Raw genomic sequence first — 12,796 nt, forward strand, 5'->3', positions numbered from 1 at the left:
GCAGTATTTCCCTTCTAATGTGGTTGGGAAGATTAAATGAAATAACAAATACAAAACCTTTAGTCCAGTACTTGGCATATGGTAAGTGTTCAAAAGTCTTAGCTTGTATAATTTTCTTATACTGTAGTTAGTCCTTCAGTTATAACAAGTGACCAGTACTAGGAGTTCATCGATGCAAAAAATATGTATTTATTGAGAACCAGTTATGTTCCAGGTACTCGGCTAAGGGCTGATGATAGAGTGGTGAACAGAGAGAGTGTCCAAATGTCTTATGCCAAGCACTTGCACACTTCTTGAGCATGACTTACATTGGGGTTGCAATTCAGGATGCACATGAACATCCATCTATATGTAACTTGTGAAACAAGTTACCCCTGCTATGTGCATTACACCCTGATCTAGGTATAGATTTGCTTTTTAAAATGCATGTCTTGACCCACTGAATTGATTTCATGACCCACTAATGGGTTGCAACCCACAGTTTAACAAAATACTGCCTTGGACCAACTGAGTTGCAGGCTTAATAAAGCCCAGTTAGAGTTCACTTGATGTCGAGTCTTCCCAGCCTTCCCTAGACTTGTTTTTGATCTCTTACCTTTGGCATTTACCATTGCTTTCTTTTGATCCTGAATTTTCAGCATTATTCTGCACAAGCACACATTTGATGGTTCCCTCTGCTACTAGAATGCAGCCTTTGGCCAACTTCAGCAACTCCCTTTGTTCCCCAGATCACCCACTCCAGGACTCAGTTGGGCTCTTGCTTACTCATGACTCAGTCTCCTCTGTAAATGAAACTTTTATGATTGGAGATATTAGATTTAAATGCAGTAAGCATTTACTCCTTCGTGCCAAGGTGTTCACCACAGAGGCTAATATTACAGACCTTTTTAGTTGGTTTTATTTCAAAGTACAGACCTATATAATGTAAGAGACTTTGAAACTCTAACAAACTCAGTTTATTCCTGGGATCCCTGGCCATAGTGTTTTCACCTGAATGTCACTTTTCTGGCCCATATGTCAAAATCATTTCTGTGCACTCATGAAGCCACAAATAGATTATTAATATGCATCTTTCCTAGTGAGAACTTCAACTTAGTACCCTGAACCTGAGAGTAAAAAAAAAAAAAAAAAAAAAAGTCCTTGGTTATGGTTCATCTGACTTTGGATGTCCCTAGAGAACAAGGATCTGAAATAGAATAAAATAGAAAGAGCTTTCTTTTCTTTTCTTTTCTTTTCTTTTCTTTTTTTTTTTTTTTTTTTTGAGATGGAGTTTTACTCTTGTTGGCCATGCTGGAGTGCAATGGTACGGTCTTGGCTCACTGCAACCTCCGACTCCTGGGTTCAAGTGATTCTCCTGCCTCAGCCTCCAGAGTAGTTGGGATTACAGGCATGTGCCACCACACCTGGCTAATTTTCTGTGTTTAGTAGAGATGGAGTTTCACCATATTGGCCAGGCTGTTCTTGAACTCCTGACCTCAGGTAATCTGCCTGCCTTGGCCTACCAAAATGCTGGGATTACAGGTGTGTGTCACTGCACCCGGTCAGAGCTTGCATTTGAATAGGCCTTGAAACTTTTGTCCCATCTGTAATTGCCTCAGATCATCCTAATAAGGGGAGAAGGGAAGGGGAGCTCTTTTTATCTTACAGGTAGCAAAATCAGCTTCCCAAGACCATGTAGTAAGTTGCAGGGTGGAACTTGAACCCAAATCTCCTGACTTCTGGCCGGCTGCATTCCCACCAAATACACAATGGCACTGTTAAATGGTACCGTTACCTTATGTTCCCATGGCTTAATGTGGCTCGTCAAGGGCCATCATGTACATTATCTCAGTTGCTTATCGACAACAACAACGCTGCATTATGGGTAGGCAGATTCATTTCTTTCCAGATGGAGAAGGTTCAGAGAGGTTAAATGCCTTACCCCAGCTCGTACAGCTTACGCATGGGAGAGGAGGGAAAAACAATGTGGGTCCTCTTGTACCCCCTGAATCCCCTTGTGCCAAGCTAGTTCCTAAGCAACTACTCTGGGCCCTGGTCAGGATCACTCATACGGGCTCTTTGAAGTGACTCCCTTCAGGGCTGTATTCAGTAAACAAGTTCATGATGATCAGAGAGGAATGTGGGAAGGCCCAGGTCTTAAGGTCAAGACAACATACACCTGTCCTAACTCAACCAGATGGTATAGTAATAAATAGAACCTAAGTTCCAATCTCAGTTTAATCTCCTGGTAACTGTGTGACCGTCACCAAGTTGCTTGACGTCTCTGAGTCTCACTTTCATTCATTCATTCATTTATTCAACAGAAACTGGTATGAAAGTGCCTACATTAAGCATTATTATTGTTGTCTGAAGTACCTCCATTAAGCCTACATTTCTCAGGTGGGAATAATAACAAGGTTCTTGTGCAGAATCAAGGAAATTTATGTAAGCAGAGCACATGGCTGAGTGCCCAGAAAGCAAAGGTGATCAATAAGTGTTTGTAAAACCGGAGTCTGAAGCCGAAGGACTTACCCTGTCTTGGGGTTACGGTGGCCTCCCTAGAAGAAGCTGGATCCTGGCAGCGCTGAGTGCAAAGAACAATCATCTAAATGTACATAAAATATTAAATGTTATAGCGCTGCGTGCACACCCACGGATGCAGGCAAAGATGTGAGGAAATCCCTCGAGGCTTTAAAAATGAATCTCTTTTTACCTACTTGAGAGGGAACAAAGTGGCAAAATGACAGCCCTGTGTGATTCTAGGCAGGAGTGAGAGCTGTGAGCAGGCAGGATTGCCAGGGCTCCCCCTCCGCGGCAGGGCCTGCAAGTCCCAGGATGACACCCAGGTGAGCCCATGGGCCTCCAGGACTGGTCTACAGGAAAGGGCCTGAGGGCTCACTGACTGCAGCCTGGAAGGAATCCGAGTCACAGAGAGAGGAAAGGACTTGCCAAAGTTCATTTCATCCCTGCTTACATGCCAGGCACTGTGCTATGCCTGTTCCCATCGCTGTCTTGACTCTAAAACAAAATAGCACAGTGGTTAGGAGCATATGCTTTGGGGATGCAGAAAGCACGGGTTTATATCTCCATCTTGGTACTTAGCAGCATGTGACTTTGGGGACACTCGTGACCTAATCTTGCTGAGATTCAAGAGGTTTAAAATCTGTAAAATGAGTACAACATAACTCCCTCTTAAAGACAGGCTGAAGGCTAAATGAGATACTATAGGCAGTGTTCCTGGTGTATTCACTTAACTTGGTTTTATTGAGCATCTGTGATAAGCTAGGCACTGTGCCAGACTCTAGGGTTAAAAGGGCAGGCAAAGCTGGCCATGATCCCTACTCTCGTGAAGCTTATTATCTAGTAAGAAAGATAGGCCATAAGCAATAGTCACATCCATGAATGTTTGGAAGGAAAAGAACGTGGTTCTGGGAGGAGTCTGACTTTGAGGGATTAGCAAGGAAAAGCTTCCTGGAGGAAAGGACCTTTGAGCTGAAGCCTGAGGGGATTAACAGATGTAAAGTAGATCAAGAGTTGGCAAATTTTTTTTCTATGAAGGTCCACATGATAAATGTTTAGACTTTGCAGGTCACATGGCTGTGAGCCAATCTGCTGTTGTAGAGGAAAGCAGTCACACGCACAAATGAAGGGGTGGGGCTACGTTCCAATAAAACTTTATTTCAGAAAATAGGGAGCGGGCTGGATTCCACATGTAGTCCAGGATTTGCCAACTCCTAAACTAGCTGAAAGGGGCTGTGGGGCAGGGGTTCATGTGGCAAGGAGAGTTCCAGACAGGGAATGGCACGTGCAGAGGCTGTGGTGGGAAGGAGCCTGTCGCACTGGAACGCAGGAAGACGGTAGCTGTGGCTGCAGCACAGGTAAAGCTGGACCCAAAGACCATGAGAAGATGGAGAGTGGAGAGTGGGCAAAGGAAAGACTTGGGGCTTTGCAGGCCATGTTAAGGGGTTTGGTCTCTATCCTTAAGCCAACATGGTAAACAATTGAAGGGTTTTAAGCAGGGACTGGCATGTATGTGAGATTTGGTAGTGACGACGGCTGCTGCTGTGTGAAGAACAGAACAGGGAGGCCCAGAGTGGATTCTAGTCCCAGGCAAGGTCAGTGGGGATTTTGATTAGGGTGGAGGCTGGGGAGGGGTGAGGCTCGAGGAAATTAACTGACTTGTTCAGGGTCACCCACCTGTGGCCATAGTACCAGGTACAAATGCGGGTCTCCTGATGCCAGGTAACACACTGCAGCCTCTGTCAGGAAGCAGCAGAGGACCCCTGGGGTCCTGGCTGCTGGGTGCAGGACTTTCCGCCGTGCATTGCTGCAGAGGTGACCAGCTTGCTTATGTTGACCGGGGATCACACGACAGACCAAATCCAGGTCCCTGACATTCATTCAGTTGTACAGTCATCACCTTTCCAAAGAACTATGGGTAGCCCCTACCGATGCCACGGAACCATTCACTACAGCCCTGTGACCCCATCAGCCCCCTTGTCTAGGCTCTCCTTACATTTCTTTCAAGCTTGGTCCTTAGCTGGTCTACCCAGGGGTCCTGCAAAGACAGAGGCTCAGAGACAGCAGTCCTCATAGGAGCAAGAAGTGATGGCTCACAGTGAGAAAAGAAACAGACACTATGAGAAGCAGACAAATTAACTTATAAAAGTGCAGAACTGCAGGCAGTGGCCCTCCACATTTCAGTAACCCCAAGGGTAGCACTGTATCACGGCACAGTGTAATAACTGGCTTCGTAATGATAACACTGCATATTAAGGTAGACAGGCTCCCTGTTCAGGAGGACAGAGGAACATAATAATTCCTTTAGAAAGGAGTTTTGGAAACAATGGTTTTGAATAAATAATTAAACTCTCCGAAATTTTAATGCTTAAGGAGCAAGATCATTATAATTTATATCCACCTGTGTCTCTTGGGGATGCTGGGTAAATGATACATGTTGTGTACGTGCAAACACATCCCATATCAATTATATTTACCTACATTTTAATATTTGACTAAGCACTCCTATCATAAAATGTTTCTTGTAATGGCATTAAGAATCTGTAGGTAGAAGGACTACACATTTGTTTTAAATATTGTGAAACCAGTTAAGCAACCATTGGCCTTGTTTTGAATCCTATTTTTTCTCCTCGCCAGCTCTGCGACTTAGGTAAATTATTAACGTAGCTGGACCCTGCTTTCCTTATGAATACAGTGGGGTGGCAATGGGATTAGTAGGCACAACCTTCTAGTGCCCAGCACAGGGCCCGTGTGAGTATGGCGGGCAGCAGTCAAGTGCTAGAGCCGGCTCGCCCCAGCCTGCAGGAGTCCGTTGCACACATCCGTTCCCAGCTCTGTGCTTGGTGACATCATGTTGGCAGCTTTAAATCAGCCATAGTGGGTGTGTTTACATCACAGAAACTGGCAAATGCTACACATCAGAGCCTTTTTTTTTTCTTCCCAGGAGAGCCAGTTTGTAACATTTCCTAACTGACCGTGGGCAGGCATTGAAGCACTGTTAATCTCTACACCCTAGCCCTTCGCTGTCATCCCGTTTGTCATCTGAGTTGGTCTTTCTGCTCTGCTCTAACGCAGCCTACCCTACTCCTAGAATTTCTGATTTAGTCATTCTGGGGTGGGGCCCAAGAATTTGCATTTGTTTTCATTTTTAATTTTGGTTTTTAAATGTCCATCTCAGAGAAGAAGATAATTTGCATTTCTGGGAACTATGCTTTGAGACACCAGCCTCATCTGCCTAATCAACTAAAGCCCATAGTGTGAAACCTTGCGCAGAGCACACAGGAGATTCCACCTTCCGCCTTGGGCAATGGTATTAAAAACTAATAAGGGTTGACACAGTACTTTGCACATACACTATCTCCCTTAATCTTAAGAACCCTATGAGGTAATAATTACTATTTTCATCCCCATTTTATAGATGGGGGAAACAGGCTCAGAGGGATTCACTAACTTACCCAAGTTCACACAGCCCGTCAGCAGGAAGCCAGGTTAAACTCCTGTCCAACTTTGCATCGGTGGCTGTGGTTGTGCAGCGCCCAGGGATGAAGTCCAGCTCGAACTCTGCATTCCGAGGGTGCTCTGGCAGGGCCACCTCAGCCAGAGGGGTGCTTTTGTCTTATCTGTATTAGGATGCCGTATGTAGGCTAGCAGTGGCCCTGTCCAAATCCATACCTTCTCCTCCTCCACTGCAACCCCTGGGGCCTCTAAACAGTGGAAAGGCAGAGCAAGTGCAAGAGACAAAGTATAGAGGGAGCCAAGGAGAGACATTATTTGAAGCAAAATCAAGCCTGCACATGTGGGCATGTGGAAGCGGCTTACAAAACAGCTGTTCCTACAGGAGGCTTGGGGGGCAGGTGTCAGCGGGCTGGAGCAAAGGGATTTGGCTGGAGGCAGAGCCACAGATTGTCAGTGATGAAAGAGCTGGATCTCCTGCCCACTTCTGGCACGTGTGTGGCTTCGAGGGTGCCCAGTGGGTGGGGCAATTAGCCTGTATCCCAGGGCGCCTGGCTCTGAATCTCCCTTTCCCTCCCACTGCCTTTCTGCAATTAGATTGCACTGGATAATGGCTGCCAAGCCGCTTTGTTGGATCTGATGAATTTATTAATTTCTTGGGGGCTAGTGGCAGGGTGGGTGGGGGATTCGTTTCCTGACTGGAGCTTGGGGGCTAATTAGTCTCTTTGCCGTGTCCCCGGAGGAGGGAGAAGGGAGGGCGCATAGTTCAGGCTGTTGGATCTGGCTCTGGCTTTTACCTGTCTCATGGCTTGGGGAAGACCAAGGAGTCTGGGGCTGGGGCTTCTTTGAACAAGTGGTTAGTGAGGATTAGACCCCTTGAGAACAGTGGAGGTGGGAACGGGGGTAGTAGAGAGCTGAGGCCTTACTGGCTCTGTTGTATGAGGTTTAGGATGACAGAAAGGACTCTAAGGAGTTCAGTACTATTCCAGACATCCCAGTGCTAACATCTAGCCCAATTGCTTTTTCTGTTCTTTCTGCCTAAACATAGCCCCTCCCAACCTAGGAGACCACTGGGGGCCAATTCTATCCATTTTTCAGACAGGGAAACTGAGCTTCTTTGAGGACAATAATTTCACCTGGCTTTGTGGAGTGTCGAGGCCAAGGAGAAGAAAGCTGTGTATTTGGACTTAGTGGATGGTGGGGGCCCTAGAAGCCATTCCCCGGTTAGCCTGGCCTGCTTAAGTGAAGGGCACATTCGTATCCCCACCCTAAGAGACAGCAGCAGAAACATGAAAGATCACAGAATTAGGAGTCAGATCTAGGTTCAATCCCATGCTACACCTGCCAGCCAGGGGACCTTAGGCAAGCCATTAAACCTCCCTGAGCTTCAGTTTCTTCTTAACTAAAACAGAAATGCATGTAACTACTCGAAAGGGTTGATGGGAGAATTCAGAGATGATAGGCTTGACACATCGAACACATCAGGTGTCCGGTAACTATTACCCTTTTCCCTTTCATTTGGAAACCTAACAGTTCATCCCTCACCCCTGCAGAGAGGAGGAGGAAGGGGAATCTTGGACCATACCATGGCCTGGCTGTTCCCTTTAAGAGACAATAGGAGCTTCCAAGGCCAGAGGAGGGCTCAGAGAAAGAGAAAGTGCCTTCTGCCCATGCCTCACCAACAACAGCAGTCTGTGGAGACAATGGTTCCCCCCACCCCCCCTACTTCTAAAGCCAGGCCCAGAGCAAGGGTACAAGCATAAGTAAGGCCAGCACCTGCTGTCCTGAGCCACACTGGCTGCTCGTGGGGGAGACACACAAGTAAACAAGCATGTGCGGCTGAATGGTGGAGGAGTCAGACAGGATGACCAGGCAACCTTCCTCGGGAAGATTCATCTGCACTTAAGAGTGCAGGGCTCAAAGCTCAGGCCTCTCAGCTGACAGGCTCTGTGACCTCAGGCAAGTTGGGTGGGCCTTTTTGTTTTGGCCTCCGTTTCCTTATCTGTAAAACGGGGCTTGTATGGATACGTATGAGGCCTTGCTTGTAAACGGCAAAGGAATGTGAACACGCACAGAACCATGCTGCCCTTGCAGAGATGGGGACGGCTGCCCACCCTTTTCCAGGTGGCATTCTTGCAGGGCATGGACGGGAGCATTTGGTCATCTCCCCTTTTCCACATGAAAGCCCCAACTGTAGAGACCGTAAGGCTCCTGCCTGGAACTGGAGGTCCGCGAGAGCTCCCAGCTGATGGTCCGGGGTGGGCCTGGCTGACCCTGCCGTCCACACGCTCCACCTTCTCCAGACTGTGAAGGCAGGGAGCCGCTCCCTCTCACTCTCAATCCTCTGGCCCCCATAGGGTGGGAGCGGCAGAAAAGGGTGCAACATGTCTTTATTGTTGCTGGAAATTCCGTAAAAGAACCCAGAGCCCAGCTCTGCGGAGTAGAACTGCATGGCGTCTGTGGAACTCCTGTGGGTCTCCAGGGAAGCTGCTGCTGCTGCCTGCAGAAGCCTGGCAGAGAAGGGTGTGTGTGTTTCATTGGGTTTTTAGCCAGCCGTCTCTCCTGTCTGCCCACCTAAAAACACTCAGCAACAGCAATGATTTGCCAGGGGCTCCAGCTAGTAGAGATATATTGGGATTTTATGTACATAGAGGTGTGTGTGTATTTTTATATGTATAAAAAGAGTTATGGCCAGGTGCAGTGGCTCACGCCTATCATCCCAGCACTTTGAGAGGCCAAGGCAGGAGGATTACTTGGGTCCAGGAGGTCAAGACCATCCTGGGCAACATAATAAGACCCCATCTCTTATTTAAAAAAAAAAAAATTAAAAAGAGAGATCCATTGGGAAAAACAAGCCATCTAAAACCTCATTGCTGTTGAGTTTAGGTTTAGGTAAATTTCCAGAGTGAAGAACTGAGTAAGTTGTGGATTTTTTTTCACCTGGTGGTCTTTGAGACAATGAGACACCCAACAGTAATATATTGTACATTTAAAAACTTGGTAAAGAGTACATCTCGACCGGGCGCGGTGGCTCATGCCTGTAATCCCAGCATTTTGGGAGGCTGAGGCGGGTCAATCATGAGGTCAGGAGTTTTGAGACCAGCCTGGCCAAGATGGTGAAACCCCATCTCTACCAAAAATACAAAAATTAGCTGGGGACGGTGGCAGGCACCTGTAATCCCAGCTACTCAGGAGGCAGAGGTTGCAATGAGCCGAGATCGCACAACTGGACTGTAGCTTGGGTGACAGAACAAGACTCCTTCTCAAAAAAAAAAAAAAAAAAAAATATGTCTCATCTTAAGTGTTTTTATCACAATAAAATAAAAACAGAATAAAGGAAACAAAACGCAATAGAGAGAGAAAACAAAAGACAACGTGGAAGGAGAGCAGCATGTATTGAATGCCAGGTTAAATACATGCTTACAATGACCCAATGAGGTTTCTATTATTATCCCCATTTTATAGATGAGGAAACATGCTCAGAGAGGTTCAGTAACTTTTCTAAGGTTTCATTGTTGAGATCTGTGTTCCTGGGTCTGGGTACATAATGGAACACCCACTGGCACATACATGAGAAGCTCCGATAAGGCAGGACAAGCGTTACCATCCCCATTGATAGATGGGGAACTAGGGCTCTGAAAGACGTGAATGACTTGCCTGAGTTCTCACAGCCAGTAAATGAGTCAATCTGGACTAGACCTGTTGAGGTTCATTCATTCATTCAGCCATCCAGCAAACATTTATCAAAGGACACAGTTCTCTCCAGTAGAGCCTTCTCATTCTTATTTTGATACTCAGAAATGATTGAAGGCAGGCCGGATCAGAAAAGCTCTACAGCCCATCCCTGCCTCAAAATAATGTGATTCCACATGTTCCGTTCCTTTCTGTGTGAGAGAACTTCACCAAACTGCATTCGTTCCTGATTTATTTCTCCATTTTCCTCTCCCACCTCTCCCCCACGTCTTTCTTTCTTTCTTCCCTGTTACAGCCCCCGCTTCCCTCAGCCCCCCAACCCTGGGTAATAGTCTCCCTGCTGCAGTTCAGCCCCCTGCTCCATACTCCACACCCCTCCCTGCTCACATGCAGCACAGCCGGAGGCAGAGGTCAGTCTCTTGGCTCCTTCCAGCCCTGAAGGCCACCATTTCTTCCCAGTCCTCTCCGTTGGTCTCCTCAGATCGGCCAGTGGCACGTGGCAGAGGGCCTCAGCATGGACAGCCGCCTCTATGCCTCCAACATTTCGGACACTCTCTTCAACACCACCCTGGTCGTCACCACCATCCTGGTAAGTGGGCTCTCCCGGGCTCCCAGCTGCAGCTCCCTGGGGTGTCTCCCCGGCTCTAAGCACTCACAGGCTGCCCCTTGAACAGAAGATGGGAGCTCTAATCACAGCACTGAGCCCAATTTCTGACAGCGTAATTACACTCAAGTTGCTGTGTCTTATGGAAATGATATTTGATGTGTTTCAGAGCAGCTGAGGGGAGGATCGGGGTGGAGAGGCACCACAGTTTGTGGATGCCTCTTGGGGGCACCCTGACAGCTGGGGCAGCTGTGCAGGGGCAAGGGAAGGGGACCTGTGACACAGAGCGGGGAGCTGGATTCAGACCCTGGGGACCCCTGCCCCTTCGCAGCAGCCCACCTTGCTGGGTGCCTGCTGTATACAAAACAGGACCGTCCCGCACCACATCCTGAAGGGGACATGGAATGTCTGTGGGTTTACATGGCCTGTTTCTTCATTTCCAGGTGATAAAAAGAGAGCTATCAGTCTATAGGGCAAGAGGCCAGGTGCAGTGGCTCACGCCTGTGGTCCTAGCATTTTGGGAAGCTGAAGTGGGAGGATTGAGGCCAGGAGTCTGAGACCAAGCTGGCTAACATGGCGAAGCCCCATCTCTACTAAAATAAATAAATAAATAAATAAATAAATAAATAATAGAAAAATTAGCCAGGCATGGTGGCACATGTCTGAAATCCCAGCTATTCAGGAGGCTGAGGCACAAGAGTCACTGTAACCCAGGAGGCGAAAGTTGCAGTGAGCCGAGATCGTGCCACTGCACTCCAGCCTGGGTGACAGAGTGAGACTGTCTCAAAAAAAAAAAAATCTATAGGGCAAGAGACCATTTGCCCTTTTTTTTTTTTTTTTTTTTTTTTTTGAGATGGAGTCTCGCTCTGTCGCCCAGGCTAGAGTGCAGTGGCACGATCTCGGCTCACTGCAAGCTCCGCCTCCCGGGTTCACACCATTCTCCTGCCTCAGCCTCCCTAGTAGCTGGGACTACAGGCACCCACCGTCGCAGGCATTTTTAGTAGAGACGAGGTTTCACGTGTTAGCCAGGATGGTCTCGATCTCCTGACCTCGTGATCTGCCTGCCTTGGCCTCCCAAAGTGCTGAGATTACAGGTGTGAGCCACTGCGCCCGGCCCATTTGCCCTTTTTATTTGATTCTGTTCTATTCAGTAATTGCCAAGTTCACCCTCCCTTCCCTGCCCCCCCTGCCATATGCCAGGTGCTATACCCAGTCCTGGAGACCAAAGATGAGGAGGACTCAGTTCTATTCTCTGTCCTGAGGTTGTAAGTTAGTAGATGGGATAGGTCAAGTGCATATATGGCCAAGGTATTATTTGTCTTCCTCTCTTAAGGCCTTATGTTTAAAAGATTTGTCAATTAAACCAACTACATGTATTAAGTAGTCATTAGTTTGTTCCTCCCCTCCCCCTTTTAACTAATCTAAAGCATTTTTCCCTGCCTGGCCCAGCATCTTATTAGCAGGAGATAGCCAGTGGTACCACACTGATATCATTGCAGCCCAAAACAAAGAGGCGATGCATGAGTTCGCCTCCTCAGCCTTATCATTGCTAACTGTGCAAGGTCTGCAAATGTGTCCATGTCTTTTAGGCTTTTGGAGATAATAAAAAGAGTTCAAGGACCTCCATCACTAGCTTTATGAACTGCTGGGGCCCAGGTGCCCTGGGCTGAAATGATTGATCTACTGTAAACAGGAGATAAAAGCCGGAAAGAGGCGCACACTTAGAGCTGTGGAGTTTTGAGGAGAGAGAGGTCCCTCCCATGGGGAGATCAGCAAAGCCTTCAGGAAAGAAGGGGCATTGACGATGGGCTCTGAAAGACAGGGAGTGAGTGGGGAGGAGGACATGAATGAAGGAGGGCATCGTCAGGTGTTCAGGAAAAGCAGAAAGGTACAGGTTTTCCTGAGAAACAAACATTGGTAAGAAAGGGAAGAGGCATAAGCCAGAAAAGTGGGTTGGGTCCATAGCGCTTAGGAACTTGAATGCCAGGCTATTAAGTTTCCCTTCATTGTCATGAGATGGAGTCACTGAACATTTTCATTCATTCATTCATTCATTTATTCACGCGATGACTGTTTATTGGGTGCTGCTATATGCTGGGCACTGTTGTAGGTGCTCAGAGTGCATCCGTGAACCAAAAAGACAAGAATCCCTGCCTGTAAGGAGCTTACATTCCGGCAAGGAACGTGTGACAGATAGGAAAGAGCAATGTTGTCAAACAGTGAATTAGAAGGCTGCAAGGCTGAGGAAAAGGAGCTAGAGCTGTGAAGGGCCCGGGGTGCTGGGACGGTCTGCGGTGTTCATACCCAGTGGTCAGGGTGGCCTCTCCGAGAAGGGGAGCATTGAACAGAGACCTGGTGGTGAGGACACAGCAAAGGGGTTGCCTGGGGAGGGGTGATCTTGGCAGAGGGAGCTGTTGAAGCAAGGACTGAGAGCGCAGTTCCAGCCCCCAGGGTTTCACCCACACCCATCTCAGCTCAGCCTTAGCTTATCTGAACCAGTGTGAAAATGCCAGAAAGATGAGAGGGTTGCGGTGTCGCTGTCCAGCA

The 12,796-nt window shown here is 47.7% G+C and overlaps 1 protein-coding gene across 4 annotated transcripts in view; it reads left to right on the forward strand.

The window, feature by feature from the left end:
* The window catches only part of GRIK4 (glutamate ionotropic receptor kainate type subunit 4), a 484,015-nt gene that overhangs the window by 384,536 nt on the left and 86,683 nt on the right, over positions 1–12,796 (forward strand). For all 4 annotated transcript variants that reach the window (XM_008021223.3, XM_073021797.1, XM_073021799.1 and 1 more), the window contains one exon: positions 10,127–10,234. In XM_008021223.3, the coding sequence (XP_008019414.3) occupies positions 10,127–10,234 (108 nt within the window). The remainder of the gene's footprint in view (positions 1–10,126; positions 10,235–12,796) is intronic.

Source organism: Chlorocebus sabaeus, chromosome 1, assembly GCF_047675955.1.
Source record: "Chlorocebus sabaeus isolate Y175 chromosome 1, mChlSab1.0.hap1, whole genome shotgun sequence".
Taxonomy (NCBI): domain Eukaryota; kingdom Metazoa; phylum Chordata; class Mammalia; order Primates; family Cercopithecidae; genus Chlorocebus; species Chlorocebus sabaeus.